Genomic DNA, 20149 nt, shown 5'->3' with positions numbered 1-20149 from the left:
GATCCGTAATCAGGCCAGCCCAGTACAGCTTGGTTTGGTTCAGTAGTGGATCAGTAACCAGGCCAGCCCAGTACAGCTTGGCTTGGTTCAGTAGTGGATCAGTAACCAGGCCAGCCCAGTACAGCTTGGTTTGGTTCAGTAGTGGATCAGTAACCAGGCCAGCCCAGTACAGCTTGGCTTGGTTCAGTAGTGGATTAGTAACCAGGCCAGCCCAGTACAGCTTGGTTTTGGCCATGTCCTGACACCTCCTCTATACTGATTCTTCCTATCATGTCTTGACCCCTCCCCTCCTCTATACTGATTCTCTCTGTCATGTCCTGACCCCTCCCCTCCTCTATACTGATTCTTCCTATCATGTCCTGACCCCTCCCCTCCTCTATACTGATTCTCTCTGTCATGTCCTGACCCCTCCCCTCCTCTCCTCTCCAGTGGTTCCAGCCATAGAGTGTGACGTCCGGGCGGGGAAGATCAACCTCCCAGAATTCATAGCTAAATGCCCGTCTGACTGTAAACAGACAAAGAGTCAGGTTTATGGGACAGGAGTCTTCGCATCCATCTCCAGCATCTGTAACGCTGCCATACACAGGTCAGTACGGGTTCAGTACAACACCATACACAGGTCAGTATGGGTTCAGTACAACACCATACACAGGTCACTACAACACCATACACAGGTCATTACAACACCATACACAGGTCAGTACAACACCATACACAGGTCACTACAACACCATACACAGGTCACTACAACACCATACACAGGTCAGTACAACACCATACACAGGTCAGTACAACACCATACACAGGTCACTACAACACCATACACAGGTCACTACAACACCATACACAGGTCATTACAACACCATACACAGGTCACTACAACACCATACACAGGTCACTACAACACCATACACAGGTCATTACAACACCATACACAGGTCAGTACAACACCATACACAGGTCATTACAACACCATACACAGGTCACTACAACACCATACACAGGTCAGTATGGGTTCACTACAACACCATACACAGGTCAGTACAACACCATACACAGGTCAGTACAACACCATACACAGGTCACTACAACACCATACACAGGTCACTACAACACCATACACAGGTCAGTACGGGTTCACTACAACACCATACACAGGTCAGTACAACACCATACACAGGTCACTACAACACCATACACAGGTCAGTACGGGTTCACTACAACACCATACACAGGTCAGTACAACACCATACACAGGTCATTACAACACCATACACAGGTCAGTATGGGTTCAGTACAACACCATACACAGGTCACTACAACACCATACACAGGTCAGTACAACACCATACACAGGTCAGTACAACACCATACACAGGTCAGTATGGGTTCACTACAACACCATACACAGGTCAGTATGGGGTCACTACAACACCATACACAGGTCAGTATGGGTTCACTACAACACCATACACAGGTCAGTACAACACCATACACAGGTCACTACAACACCATACACAGGTCAGTACAACACCATACACAGGTCACTACAACACCATACACAGGTCACTACAACACCATACACAGGTCACTACAACACCATACACAGGTCAGTATGGGTTCACTACAACACCATACACAGGTCAGTATGGGTTCAGTACAACACCATACACAGGTCAGTACAACACCATACACAGGTCAGTACAACACCATACACAGGTCAGTACAACACCATACACAGGTCACAACACCATACAAGGTCACTACATACACAGGTCATTACAACACCATACACAGGTCACTACAACACCATACACAGGTCACTACAACACAACAGGTCACTACAACACCATACACAGGTCAGTATGGGTTCACTACAACACCATACACAGGTCAGTATGGGTTCACTACAACACCATACACAGGTCAGTACAACACCATACACAGGTCAGTAAAACACCATACAACACCATACACAGGTCACTACAACACCATACACAGGTCATACACAGGTCACAACACCATACACAGGTCATATGGGTTCACTACAACACCATACACAGGTCAGTACAACACCATACACAGGTCACTACAACACCATACACAGGTCAGTACAACACCACCATACACAGGTCAGTACAACACCATACACAGGTCAGTCACTACAACACCATACACAGGTCACTACAACACCATACACAGGTCAGTATGGGTTCACAACCCATACACAGGTCACTACAACACCATACACAGGTCAGTACAACCATACACAGGTCAGTACAACACCATACACAGGTCAGTACAACACCATACACAGGTCAGTACAACACCATACACAGGTCACTACAACACCATACACAGGTCACTACAACACCATACACAGGTCACTACAACACCATACACAGGTCAGTACAACACCATACACAGGTCAGTACAACACAACACCATACACAGGTCAGTACAACACCATACACAGGTCAGTACAACACCATACACAGGTCACTACAACACCATACACAGGTCAGTACAACACCATACACAGGTCAACAACACCATACACAGGTCACTACAACACCATACACAGGTCAGTATGGGTTCAACAACACCATACACAGGTCACTACAACACCATACACAGGTCAGTACAACACCATACACACAGGTCAGTACAACACCATACACAGGTCACTACAACACCATACACAGGTCACTACAACACCATACACAGGTCACTACAACACCATACACAGGTCAGTACAACACCATACACAGGTCAGTACAACACCATACACAGGTCAGTACAACACCATACACAGGTCACTACAACACCATACACAGGTCAGTACAACACCATACACAGGTCAGTACAACACCATACACAGTTCACTACAACACCATACACAGGTCAGTGGGTTCATTACAACACCATACACAGGTCAGTACAACACCATACACAGGTCAGAACAACACCATACACAGGTCAGTACAACACCATACACAGGTCAGTATGGGGTCATTACAACACAATACACAGGTCACTACAACACCATACACAGGTCAGTATGGGTTCATTACAACACCATACACAGGTCACTACAACACCATACACAGGTCACTACAACACCATACACAGGTCATTACAACACCATACACAGGTCACTACAACACCATACACAGGTCACTACAACACCATACACAGGTCAGTACAACACCATACACAGGTCACTACAACACCATACACAGGTCAGTACAACACCATACACAGGTCAGTACAACACCATACACAGGTCAGTACAACACCATACACAGGTCAGTATGGGTTCACTACAACACCATACACAGGTCAGTATGGGGTCACTACAACACCATACACAGGTCAGTACAACACCATACACAGGTCACTACAACACCATACACAGGTCAGTACAACACCATACACAGGTCACTACAACACCATACACAGGTCAGTATGGGTTCAGTACAACACCATACACAGGTCACTACAACACCATACACAGGTCAGTACAACACCATACACAGGTCACTACAACACCATACACAGGTCAGTACGGGTTCACTACAACACCATACACAGGTCAGTACAACACCATACACAGGTCATTACAACACCATACACAGGTCAGTATGGGTTCACTACAACACCATACACAGGTCAGTATGGGTTCAGTACAACACCATACACAGGTCAGTACAACACCATACACAGGTCAGTACAACACCATACACAGGTCAGTACAACACCATACACCAGTACAACACCATCAGTACAACAACACCATACACAGGTCAGTATGGGGTCACTACAACACCATACACAGGTCAGTATGGGTTCACTACAACACCATACACAGGTCACTACAACACCATACACAGGTCACTACAACACCATACACAGGTCAGTATGGGTTCACTACAACACCATACACAGGTCAGTATGGGTTCAGTACAACACCATACACAGGTCAGTACAACACCATACACAGGTCAGTACAACACCATACACAGGTCAGTACAACACCATACACAGGTCAGTACAACACCATACACAGGTCACTACAACACCATACACAGGTCACTACAACACCATACACAGGTCAGTACAACACCATACACAGGTCAGTACAACACCATACACAGGTCACTACAACACCACCATACACAGGTCAGTACAACACCATACACAGGTCACAACACCATACAGTCACAACACCATACACAGGTCACTACAACACCATACACAGGTCAGTACAACACCATACACAGGTCAGTACAAACACCATACACAGGTCAGTACAACACCATACACAGGTCAGTACAACACCATACACAGGTCACTACAACACCATACACAGGTCACTACAACACCATACACAGGTCAGTACAACACCATACACAGGTCACTACAACACCATACACAGGTCAGTACAACACCATACACAGGTCAGTCACTACAACACCATACACAGGTCAGTATGGGTTCATTACAACACCATACACAGGTCAGTACAACACCATACACAGGTCAGAACAACACCATACACAGGTCAGTACAACACCATACACAGGTCAGTATGGGGTCATTACAACACAATACACAGGTCACTACAACACCATACACAGGTCAGTATGGGTTCATTACAACACCATACACAGGTCAGTACAACACCATACACAGGTCAGTACAACACCATACACAGGTCAGTACAACACCATACACAGGTCACTACAACACCATACACAGGTCAGTACAACACCATACACAGGTCAGTACAACACCATACACAGGTCAGTACAACACCATACACAGGTCACTACAACACCATACACAGGTCAGTACAACACCATACACAGGTCAGTACAACACCATACACAGGTCAGTACAACACCATACACAGGTCAGTACAACACCATACACAGGTCAGTACAACACCATACACAGGTCAGTATGGGTTCACTACAACACCATACACAGGTCAGTATGGGTTCATTACAACACCATACACAGGTCAGTACAACACCATACACAGGTCAGAACAACACCATACACAGGTCAGTACAACACCATACACAGGTCAGTATGGGGTCATTACAACACCATACACAGGTCACTACAACACAATACACAGGTCACTACAACACCATACACAGGTCAGTACAACACCATACACAGGTCACTACAACACCACACAGGTCACTACAACACCATACACAGGTCACTACAACACCATACACAGGTCACTACAACACCATACACAGGTCAGTACAACACCATACACAGGTCACTACAACACCATACACAGGTCAGTACAACACCATACACAGGTCAGTACAACACCATACACAGGTCAGTACAACACCATACACAGGTCAGTATGGGTTCACTACAACACCATACACAGGTCAGTATGGGGTCACAACACCATACACAGGTCAGTACAACACCATACACAGGTCACTACAACACCATACACAGGTCACAACACCATACACAGGTCACTACAACACCATACACAGGTCAGTATGGGTTCAGTACAACACCATACACAGGTCACTACAACACCATACACAGGTCAGTACAACACCATACACAGGTCACTACAACACCATACACAGGTCAGTACGGGTTCACTACAACACCATACACAGGTCAGTACAACACCATACACAGGTCATTACAACACCATACACAGGTCAGTATGGGTTCACTACAACACCATACACAGGTCAGTATGGGTTCAGTACAACACCATACACAGGTCACTACAACACCATACACAGGTCAGTACAACACCATACACAGGTCAGTACAACACCATACACAGGTCAGTACAACACCATACACAGGTCAGTATGGGTTCACTACAACACCATACACAGGTCAGTATGGGGTCACTACAACACCATACACAGGTCAGTATGGGTTCACTACAACACCATACACAGGTCACTACAACACCATACACAGGTCACTACAACACCATACACAGGTCAGTATGGGTTCACTACAACACCATACACAGGTCAGTATGGGTTCAGTACAACACCATACACAGGTCAGTACAACACCATACACAGGTCAGTACAACACCATACACAGGTCAGTACAACACCATACACAGGTCAGTACAACACCATACACAGGTCACTACAACACCATACACAGGTCACTACAACACCATACACAGGTCAGTACAACACCATACACAGGTCAGTACAACACCATACACAGGTCACTACAACACCATACACAGGTCAGTACAACACCATACACAGGTCAGTACAACACCATACACAGGTCACTACAACACCATACACAGGTCACTACAACACCATACACAGGTCAGTACAACACCATACACAGGTCAGTACAACACCATACACAGGTCACTACAACACCATACACAGGTCAGTATGGGTTCACTACAACACCATACACAGGTCAGTATGGGTTCACTACAACACCATACACAGGTCAGTATGGGTTCACTACAACACCATACACAGGTCAGTACAACACCATACACAGGTCAGTACAACACCATACACAGGTCACTACAACACCATACACAGGTCACTACAACACCATACACAGGTCAGTACAACACCATACACAGGTCACTACAACACCATACACAGGTCAGTACAACACCATACACAGGTCAGTATGGGTTCACTACAACACCATACACAGGTCAGTATGGGTTCATTACAACACCATACACAGGTCAGTACAACACCATACACAGGTCAGAACAACACCATACACAGGTCAGTACAACACCATACACAGGTCAGTATGGGGTCATTACAACACAATACACAGGTCACTACAACACCATACACAGGTCAGTATGGGTTCATTACAACACCATACACAGGTCAGTACAACACCATACACAGGTCAGTACAACACCATACACAGGTCAGTACAACACCATACACAGGTCACTACAACACCATACACAGGTCAGTACAACACCATACACAGGTCAGTACAACACCATACACAGGTCAGTACAACACCATACACAGGTCACTACAACACCATACACAGGTCAGTACAACACCATACACAGGTCAGTACAACACCATACACAGGTCAGTACAACACCATACACAGGTCAGTACAACACCATACACAGGTCAGTACAACACCATACACAGGTCAGTATGGGTTCACTACAACACCATACACAGGTCAGTATGGGTTCATTACAACACCATACACAGGTCAGTACAACACCATACACAGGTCAGAACAACACCATACACAGGTCAGTACAACACCATACACAGGTCAGTATGGGGTCATTACAACACCATACACAGGTCAGTATGGGTTCATTACAACACCATACACAGGTCACTACAACACCATACACAGGTCATTACAACACCATACACAGGTCACTACAACACCATACACAGGTCACTACAACACCATACACAGGTCAGTACAACACCATACACAGGTCACTACAACACCATACACAGGTCACTACAACACCATACACAGGTCAGTACAACACCATACACAGGTCAGTACAACACCATACACAGGTCAGTATGGGTTCACTACAACACCATACACAGGTCAGTATGGGGTCACTACAACACCATACACAGGTCAGTACAACACCAAACACAGGTCACTACAACACCATACACAGGTCAGTACAACACCATACACAGGTCACTACAACACCATACACAGGTCAGTATGGGTTCAGTACAACACCATACACAGGTCACTACAACACCATACACAGGTCAGTACAACACCATACACAGGTCACTACAACACCATACACAGGTCAGTACGGGTTCACTACAACACCATACACAGGTCAGTACAACACCATACACAGGTCATTACAACACCATACACAGGTCAGTATGGGTTCACTACAACACCATACACAGGTCAGTATGGGTTCAGTACAACACCATACACAGGTCACTACAACACCATACACAGGTCAGTACAACACCATACACAGGTCAGTACAACACCATACACAGGTCAGTACAACACGATACACAGGTCAGTATGGGTTCACTACAACACCATACACAGGTCAGTATGGGGTCACTACAACACCATACACAGGTCAGTATGGGTTCACTACAACACCATACACAGGTCAGTACAACACCATACACAGGTCACTACAACACCATACACAGGTCAGTACAACACCATACACAGGTCACTACACCATACACAGGTCAGTATGGGGTCACTAAACACCATACACAGGTCAGTATGGGTTCATTACAACACCATACACAGGTCACTACAACACCATACACAGGTCACTACAACACCATACAGGTCATTACAACACCATACACAGGTCACTACAACACCATACACAGGTCACTACAACACCATACACAGGTCAGTACAACACCATACACAGGTCACTACAACACCATACACAGGTCACTACAACACCATACACAGGTCAGTACAACACCATACACAGGTCAGTACAACACCATACACAGGTCAGTATGGTTCACTACAACACCATACACAGGTCAGTACAACAACCATACACAGGTCAGTACAACACCATACACAGGTCACTACAACACCATACACAGGTCAGTACAACACCATACACAGGTCACTACAACACCATACACAGGTCAGTACAACACCATACACAGGTCAGTACAACACCATACACAGGTCAGTACAACACCATACACAGGTCAGTATGGGTTCACTACAACACCATACACAGGTCAGTATGGGTTCAGTACAACACCATACACAGGTCACTACAACACCATACACAGGTCAGTACAACACCATACACAGGTCAGTACAACACCATACACAGGTCAGTACAACACCATACACAGGTCAGTATGGGTTCACTACAACACCATACACAGGTCAGTATGGGGTCAACACCATACACAGGTCAGTATGGGTTCAACACCATACACAGGTCACTACAACACCATACACAGGTCACTACAACACCATACACAGGTCAGTATGGGTTCACAAACACCATACACAGGTCAGTATGGGTTCAGTACAACACCATACACAGGTCACTACAACACCATACACAGGTCAGTACAACACCATACACAGGTCAGTACAACACCATACACAGGTCAGTACAACACCATACACAGGTCACTACAACACACCATACACAGTCATACACAGGTCACTACAACACCATACACAGGTCAGTACAACACCATACACAGGTACACAGGTCAGTACAACACCATACACAGGTCAGTACAACAGTACAACACCACACAGGTCAGTACAACACCAGTACAACACCATACACAGGGTCACTACAACACCATACACAGGTCACTACAACACCATACACAGGTCACTACACAGGTCAGTACAACACCATACACAGGTCAGTACAACACCATACACAGGTCAGTATGGGTCACACAACACCATACACAGGTCAGTATGGGTTCACTACAACACCATACACAGGTCAGTATGGGTTCACACAACACCATACACAGGTCAGTACAACACCATACACAGGTCACTACAACACCATACACAGGTCAGTACAACACCATACACAGGTCACTACAACACCATACACAGGTCAGTACAACACCATGTCAGTACAACACCATACACAGGTCAGTACAACACCATACACAGGTCAGTACAACACCATACACAGGTCAGTACAACACCATACACAGGTCAGTACAACACCATACACAGGTCAGTACAACACCATACACAGGTCAGTACAACACCATACACAGGTCAGTACAACACCATACACAGGTCAGTACAACACCATACACAGGTCACTACAACACCATCACACAGGTCACTACAACACCATACACAGGTCAGTACAACACCATACACAGGTCAGTACAACACCATACACAGGTCAGTACACAACACCATACACAGGTCAGTACAACACCATACACAGGTCAGTACAACACCATACACAGGTCACTACAACACCATACAGGTCAGTATGGGTTCATTACAACACCATACACAGGTCAGTACAACACCATACACAGGTCACAACACCATACAACACCATACACAGGTCAGTACAACACCATTCACACAACACCATACACAGGTCACTACAACACCATACACAGGTCACAGGTCACAACACCATACACAGGTCAGTATGGGTTCACTACAACACCATACACAGGTCAGTATGGGTCACTACAACACCATACACAGGTCAGTACAACACCAAACACAGGTCACTACAACACCATACACAGGTCAGTACAACACCATACACAGGTCACTACAACACCATACACAGGTCAGTAGTACAACACCATACACAGGTCACTACAACACCATACACAGGTCAGTCAACACCATACAACTACAACACCATACACAGGTCAGTACACTACAACACCATACACAGGTCAGTACAACACCATACACAGGTCACTACAACACCATACACAGGTCAGTATGGGTTCACTAAACACCATACACAGGTCAGTATGGGTTCAGTACAACACCATACACAGGTCACTACAACACCATACACAGGTCAGTACAACACCATACACAGGTCAGTACAACACCATACACAGGTCACTACAACACCATACACAGGTCAGTATGGGTTCACTACAACACCATACACAGGTCAGTATGGGGTCACTACAACACCATACACAGGTCAGTATGGGTTCACTACAACACCATACACAGGTCAGTACAACACCATACACAGGTCACTACAACACCATACACAGGTCAGTACAACACCATACACAGGTCAGTATGGGTTCACTACAACACCATACACAGGTCAGTATGGGGTCACTACAACACCATACACAGGTCAGTATGGGTTCACTACAACACCATACACAGGTCACTACAACACCATACACAGGTCACTACAACACTATACACAGGTCAGTATGGGTTCAGTACAACACCATACACAGGTCAGTATGGGTTCAGTACAACACCATACACAGGTCAGTACAACACCATACACAGGTCAGTACAACACCATACACAGGTCAGTACAACACCATACACAGGTCACTACAACACCATACACAGGTCATTACAACACCATACACAGGTCACTACAACACCATACACAGGTCAGTACAACACCATACACAGGTCAGTACAACACCATACACAGGTCAGTACAACACCATACACAGGTCACTACAACACCATACACAGGTCATTACAACACCATACACAGGTCAGTACAACACCATACACAGGTCACTACAACACCATACACAGGTCAGTACAACACCATACACAGGTCAGTACAACACCATACACAGGTCAGTATGGGTTCACTACAACACCATACACAGGTCAGTATGGGGTCACTACAACACCATACACAGGTCAGTACAACACCAAACACAGGTCACTACAACACCATACACAGGTCAGTACAACACCATACACAGGTCACTACAACACCATACACAGGTCAGTATGGGTTCAGTACAACACCATACACAGGTCACTACAACACCATACACAGGTCAGTACAACACCATACACAGGTCACTACAACACCATACACAGGTCAGTCACTACAACACCATACACAGGTCAGTACAACACCATACACAGGTCATTACAACACCATACACAGGTCAGTATGGGTTCAACAACACCATACACAGGTCAGTATGGGTTCAGTACAACACCATACACAGGTCAGTATGGGTTCAGTACAACACCATACACAGGTCAGTACAACACCATACACAGGTCAGTACAACACCATACACAGGTCAGTACAACACCATACACAGGTCAGTATGGGTTCACTAAACACCATACACAGGTCAGTATGGGGTCACTACAACACCATACACAGGTCAGTATGGGTTCACTACAACACCATACACAGGTCAGTACAACACCATACACAGGTCACTACAACACCATACACAGGTCAGTACAACACCATACACAGGTCAGTATGGGTTCACTACAACACCATACACAGGTCAGTATGGGGTCACTACAACACCATACACAGGTCAGTACAACAACACCATACACAGGTCACTACAACACCATACACAGGTCACTACAACACCATACACAGGTCAGTATGGGTTCAGTACAACACCATACACAGGTCAGTATGGGTTCAGTACAACACCATACACAGGTCAGTACAACACCATACACAGGTCAGTACAACACCATACACAGGTCAGTACAACACCATACACAGGTCACTACAACACCATACACAGGTCATTACAACACCATACACAGGTCACTACAACACCATACACAGGTCACTACAACACCATACACAGGTCAGTACAACACCATACACAGGTCAGTACAACACCATACACAGGTCAGTACAACACCATACACAGGTCACTACAACACCATACACAGGTCATACAACACCATACACAGGTCAGTACAACACCATACACAGGTCACTACAACACCATACACAGGTCACTACAACACCATACACAGGTCATTACAACACCATACACAGGTCAGTACAACACCATACACAGGTCACTACAACACCATACACAGGTCACTACAACACCATACACAGGTCACTACAACACCATACACAGGTCACTACAACACCATACACAGGTCAGTATGGGTTCAGTACAACACCATACACAGGTCACTACAACACCATACACAGGTCAGTACAACACCATACACAGGTCAGGTCACTACAACACCATACACAGGTCAGTACGGGTTCACTACAACACCATACACAGGTCAGTACAACACCATACACAGGTCATTACAACACCATACACAGGTCAGTATGGGTTCACTACAACACCATACACAGGTCAGTATGGGTTCATTACAACACCATACACAGGTCACTACAACACCATACACAGGTCAGTACAACACCATACACAGGTCAGTACAACACCATACACAGGTCAGTACAACACCATACACAGGTCAGTATGGGTTCACTACAACACCATACACAGGTCACTACAACACCATACACAGGTCAGTATGGGTTCAGTACAACACCATACACAGGTCACTACAACACCATACACAGGTCACTACAACACCATACACAGGTCAGTATGGGTTCACTACAACACCATACACAGGTCAGTATGGGTTCAACACACCATACACAGGTCAGTACAACACCATACACAGGTCAGTACAACACCATACACAGGTCAGTACAACACCATACACAGGTCACTACAACACCATACACATTACAACACCATACACAGGTCAGTATGGGTTCACCATACACAGTCACTACAACACCATACACAGGTCAGTACAACACCATACACAGGTCAGTACAACACCATACACAGGTCAGTACAACACCATACACAGGTCACTACAACACCATACACAGGTCAGTACAACACCATACACAGGTCAGTACAACACCATACACAGGTCAACACCATACAAGGTCACTACAACACACACAGGTCAGTATGGGTTCACTACAACACCATACACAGGTCAGTATGGGTTCACTACAACACCATACACAGGTCAGTATGGGTTCACTACAACACCATACACAGGTCAGTACAACACCATACACAGGTCAGTACAACACCATACACAGGTCAGTACAACACCATACACAGGTCACTACAACACCATACACAGGTCACTACAACACCATACACAGGTCAGTACAACACCATACACAGGTCACTACAACACCATACACAGGTCAGTACAACACCATACACAGGTCAGTATGGGTTCACTACAACACCATACACAGGTCAGTATGGGTTCATTACAACACCATACACAGGTCAGTACAACACCATACACAGGTCAGAACAACACCATACACAGGTCAGTACAACACCATACACAGGTCAGTATGGGGTCATTACAACACCATACACAGGTCACTACAACACAATACACAGGTCACTACAACACCATACACAGGTCAGTATGGGTTCATTACAACACCATACACAGGTCAGTACAACACCATACACAGGTCAGTACAACACCATACACAGGTCAGTACAACACCATACACAGGTCACTACAACACCATACACAGGTCATTACAACACCATACACAGGTCAGTATGGGTTCACTACAACACCATACACAGGTCAGTACAACACCATACACAGGTCAGTACAACACCATACACAGGTCAGTACAACACCATACACAGGTCACTACAACACCATACACAGGTCAGTACAACACCATACACAGGTCTGTACAACACCATACACAGGTCACTACAACACCATACACAGGTCAGTATGGGTTCACTACAACACCATACACAGGTCAGTATGGGTTCACTACAACACCATACACAGGTCAGTATGGGTTCACTACAACACCATACACAGGTCAGTACAACACCATACACAGGTCAGTACAACACCATACACAGGTCAGTACAACACCATACACAGGTCACTACAACACCATACACAGGTCACTACAACACCATACACAGGTCAGTACAACACCATACACAGGTCACTACAACACCATACACAGGTCAGTACAACACCATACACAGGTCAGTATGGGTTCACTACAACACCATACACAGGTCAGTATGGGTTCATTACAACACCATACACAGGTCAGTACAACACCATACACAGGTCAGAACAACACCATACACAGGTCAGTACAACACCATACACAGGTCAGTATGGGGTCATTACAACACCATACACAGGTCACTACAACACAATACACAGGTCACTACAACACCATACACAGGTCAGTATGGGTTCATTACAACACCATACACAGGTCACTACAACACCATACACAGGTCACTACAACACCATACACAGGTCATTACAACACCATACACAGGTCACTACAACACCATACACAGGTCACTACAACACCATACACAGGTCAGTACAACACCATACACAGGTCACTACAACACCATACACAGGTCAGTACAACACCATACACAGGTCAGTACAACACCATACACAGGTCAGTACAACACCATACACAGGTCAGTATGGGTTCACTACAACACCATACACAGGTCAGTATGGGGTCACTACAACACCATACACAGGTCAGTACAACACCATACACAGGTCACTACAACACCATACACAGGTCAGTACAACACCATACACAGGTCACTACAACACCATACACAGGTCAGTATGGGTTCAGTACAACACCATACACAGGTCAGTACAACACCATACACAGGTCAGTATGGGTTCACTACAACACCATACACAGGTCAGTATGGGTTCATTACAACACCATACACAGGTCAGTACAACACCATACACAGGTCAGAACAACACCATACACAGGTCAGTACAACACCATACACAGGTCAGTATGGGGTCATTACAACACCATACACAGGTCACTACAACACAATACACAGGTCACTACAACACCATACACAGGTCAGTATGGGTTCATTACAACACCATACACAGGTCAGTACAACACCATACACAGGTCAGTACAACACCATACACAGGTCAGTACAACACCATACACAGGTCACTACAACACCATACACAGGTCATTACAACACCATACACAGGTCAGTATGGGTTCACTACAACACCATACACAGGTCAGTACAACACCATACACAGGTCAGTACAACACCATACACAGGTCAGTACAACACCATACACAGGTCACTACAACACCATACACAGGTCAGTACAACACCATACACAGGTCTGTACAACACCATACACAGGTCACTACAACACCATACACAGGTCAGTATGGGTTCACTACAACAGCATACACAGGTCAGTATGGGTTCACTACAACACCATACACAGGTCAGTATGGGTTCACTACAACACCATACACAGGTCAGTACAACACCATACACAGGTCAGTACAACACCATACACAGGTCAGTACAACACCATACACAGGTCACTACAACACCATACACAGGTCACTACAACACCATACACAGGTCAGTACAACACCATACACAGGTCACTACAACACCATACACAGGTCAGTACAACACCATACACAGGTCAGTATGGGTTCACTACAACACCATACACAGGTCAGTATGGGTTCATTACAACACCATACACAGGTCAGTACAACACCATACACAGGTCAGAACAACACCATACACAGGTCAGTACAACACCATACACAGGTCAGTATGGGGTCATTACAACACCATACACAGGTCACTACAACACAATACACAGGTCACTACAACACCATACACAGGTCAGTATGGGTTCATTACAACACCATACACAGGTCACTACAACACCATACACAGGTCACTACAACACCATACACAGGTCATTACAACACCATACACAGGTCACTACAACACCATACACAGGTCACTACAACACCATACACAGGTCAGTACAACACCATACACAGGTCACTACAACACCATACACAGGTCAGTACAACACCATACACAGGTCAGTACAACACCATACACAGGTCAGTACAACACCATACACAGGTCAGTATGGGTTCACTACAACACCATACACAGGTCAGTATGGGGTCACTACAACACCATACACAGGTCAGTACAACACCATACACAGGTCACTACAACACCATACACAGGTCAGTACAACACCATACACAGGTCACTACAACACCATACACAGGTCAGTATGGGTTCAGTACAACACCATACACAGGTCACTACAACACCATACACAGGTCAGTACAACACCATACACAGGTTACTACAACACCATACACAGGTCAGTACGGGTTCACTACAACACCATACACAGGTCAGTACAACACCATACACAGGTCATTACAACACCATACACAGGTCATTACAACACCATACACAGGTCAGTATGGGTTCACTACAACACCATACACAGGTCAGTATGGGTTCAGTACAACACCATACACAGGTCACTACAACACCATACACAGGTCAGTACAACACCATACACAGGTCAGTACAACACCATACACAGGTCAGTACAACACCATACACAGGTCAGTATGGGTTCACTACAACACCATACACAGGTCAGTATGGGGTCACTACAACACCATACACAGGTCAGTATGGGTTCACTACAACACCATACACAGGTCAGTACAACACCATACACAGGTCACTACAACACCATACACAGGTCAGTACAACACCATACACAGGTCAGTATGGGTTCACTACAACACCATACACAGGTCAGTATGGGTTCACTACAACACCATACACAGGTCACTACAACACCATACACAGGTCACTACAACACCATACACAGGTCAGTATGGGTTCAGTACAACACCATACACAGGTCAGTATGGGTTCAGTACAACACCATACACAGGTCAGTACAACACCATACACAGGTCAGTACAACACCATACACAGGTCAGTACAACACCATACACAGGTCACTACAACACCATACACAGGTCATTACAACACCATACACAGGTCACTACAACACCATACACAGGTCACTACAACACCATACACAGGTCAGTACAACACCATACACAGGTCAGTACAACACCATACACAGGTCACTACAACACCATACACAGGTCACTACAACACCATACACAGGTCATTACAACACCATACACAGGTCAGTACAACACCATACACAGGTCACTACAACACCATACACAGGTCAGTACAACACCATACACAGGTCACTACAACACCATACACAGGTCATTACAACACCATACACAGGTCACTACAACACCATACACAGGTCACTACAACACCATACACAGGTCAGTACAACACCATACACAGGTCAGTACAACACCATACACAGGTCACTACAACACCATACACAGGTCACTACAACACCATACACAGGTCACTACAACACCATACACAGGTCACTACAACACCATACACAGATCATTACAACACCATACACAGGTCAGTACAACACCATACACAGGTCACTACAACACCATACACAGGTCACTACAACACCATACACAGGTCATTACAACACCATACACAGGTCATTACAACACCATACACAGGTCAGTACAACACCATACACAGGTCACTACAACACCATACACAGGTCACTACAACACCATACACAGGTCAGTACAACACCATACACAGGTCACTACAACACCATACACAGGTCAGTACAACACCATACACAGGTCATTACAACACCATACACAGGTCAGTATGGGTTCACTACAACATCATACACAGGTCAGTACAACACCATACACAGGTCACTACAACACCATACACAGGTCAGTATGGGTTCAGTACAACACCATACACAGGTCACTACAACACCATACACAGGTCAGTAGAACCCCATACACAGGTCACTACAACACCATACACAGGTCAGTACAACACCATACACAGGTCAGTACAACACCATACACAGGTCAGTATGGGTTCACTACAACACCATACACAGGTCAGTACAACACCATACACAGGTCAGTACAACACCATACACAGGTCAGTAGAACACCATACACAGGTCACTACAACACCATACACAGGTCACTACAACACCATACACAGGTCAGTACAACACCATACACAGGTCACTACAACACCATACACAGGTCAGTACAACACCATACACAGGTCAGTATGGGTTCAGTACAACACCATACACAGGTCACTACAACACCATACACAGGTCAGTACAACACCATACACAGGTCAGTATGGGTTCATTACAACACCATACACAGGTCAGGTCAGGCATTGTTTGGACAGGAGTTTTTAGAAACTGCGGTTCATAGGAAATATGTGTGTGATGGTGTTGTTTTTGTCTACAGCGGTGTCATCACTAACTCAGGGGGTAAAGTGATTGTTAGGAAGATGGCTGGACAGAACATCTATAAAGGCTCTAACTCCCACGGGCTCCGATCTCTGTCTCTGCCCAAGTGGAGAGAGTCCTTCGTTGTCTCAGGTAATCAATCAATTAACCAATCGATCTTAGCCTGGCTAACAAGGCAGCCTCTCGTAGCCTAGCTTAGCTCATGTAGCCTAGCTTAGCTCATGTAGCCTAGCTTAGCTCATGTAAAGCAGCTTTGCTCATGTAACCTAGCTTAGCTCATGTAGCCCAGTTTAGCTCATGTAGCCTAGCTTAGCTCATGTAGCCTAGCTTAGCTCATGTAGCCCAGCTTAGCTCATGTAGCCTAGCTTAGTTCATGTAGCCCAACTTAGCTCATGTAGCCTAGCTTAGCTCATGTAGCCCAGTTTAGCTCATGTAGCCTAACTTAGCTCATGTAGCCTAATTTAGCTCTTGTAGCCCAGTTTAGCTCATGTAGCCCATCTTAGCTCATGTAGCCTAGATTAGCTCATGTAGCCCAGCTTAGCTTGCTGTTGTACCACATGTTTTGCCAGGCCAGGCTACTGATTCCTTCTGATAACACAGTAGAAACATTATCAGCCACTGTACGTATGACCTCCAAATGTCTTTAGATGTTGCCTGATCCATTTCTGAATTGTTGTTGTTGTCTTAGTTGGTAAGCCAAAGAAAGGAGTCATCTATCCATCTTCTCTGGACTATATTCCCTCCAGACCTACCTACAGCAAAACAGGTGAGATGGAGTTTTTAATTACGCAATGTACGTAAAAATGACAAACATGGTTTTGGAGCTGTTTTATGTGCAGTAATTTGTCAATTCAAGTTAAACAAAATGACAGACCAGGTTGATAGGTGACATGCAGGTAAAGAAACACCTGGTTGATAGGAGACATGCAGGTAAAGAAAGAGGAACACCTGGTTGATAGGAGACATGCAGGTAAAGAAAGACGAACACCTGGTTGATAGGAGACATGCAGGTAAAGAAACACCTGGTTGATAGGAGACATGCAGGTACAGAAAGAGGAACACCTGGTTGATAGGAGACATGCAGGTAAAGAAACACCTGGTTGATAGGAGACATGCAGGTACAGAAAGAGGAACACCTGGTTGATAGGAGACATGCAGGTACAGAAAGAGGAACACCTGGTTGATAGGAGACATGCAGGTACAGAAAGAGAAACACCTGGTTGATAGGAGACATGCAGGTAAAGAAAGAGGAACACCTGGTTGATAGGAGACATGCAGGTACAGA

General features: G+C 45.4%; 1 protein-coding gene across 1 annotated transcript in view; it reads left to right on the top strand.

The window, feature by feature from the left end:
* Positions 1–20149, top strand: part of vit (vitrin) — a 120962-nt gene that overhangs the window by 33853 nt on the left and 66960 nt on the right. Inside the window, exons 4-6 of the mRNA XM_065007789.1 lie at positions 430–586; positions 18863–18996; positions 19553–19630. Coding sequence (XP_064863861.1) covers positions 430–586; positions 18863–18996; positions 19553–19630 — 369 coding nt within the window. The remainder of the gene's footprint in view (positions 1–429; positions 587–18862; positions 18997–19552; positions 19631–20149) is intronic.

This window comes from Oncorhynchus nerka, linkage group LG23 (assembly GCF_034236695.1).
Source record: "Oncorhynchus nerka isolate Pitt River linkage group LG23, Oner_Uvic_2.0, whole genome shotgun sequence".
Taxonomy (NCBI): Eukaryota; Metazoa; Chordata; class Actinopteri; order Salmoniformes; family Salmonidae; genus Oncorhynchus; species Oncorhynchus nerka.
Note: the sequence above shows the minus strand (reverse complement) of the source record. Positions and strands in the feature narration are given on the sequence as shown.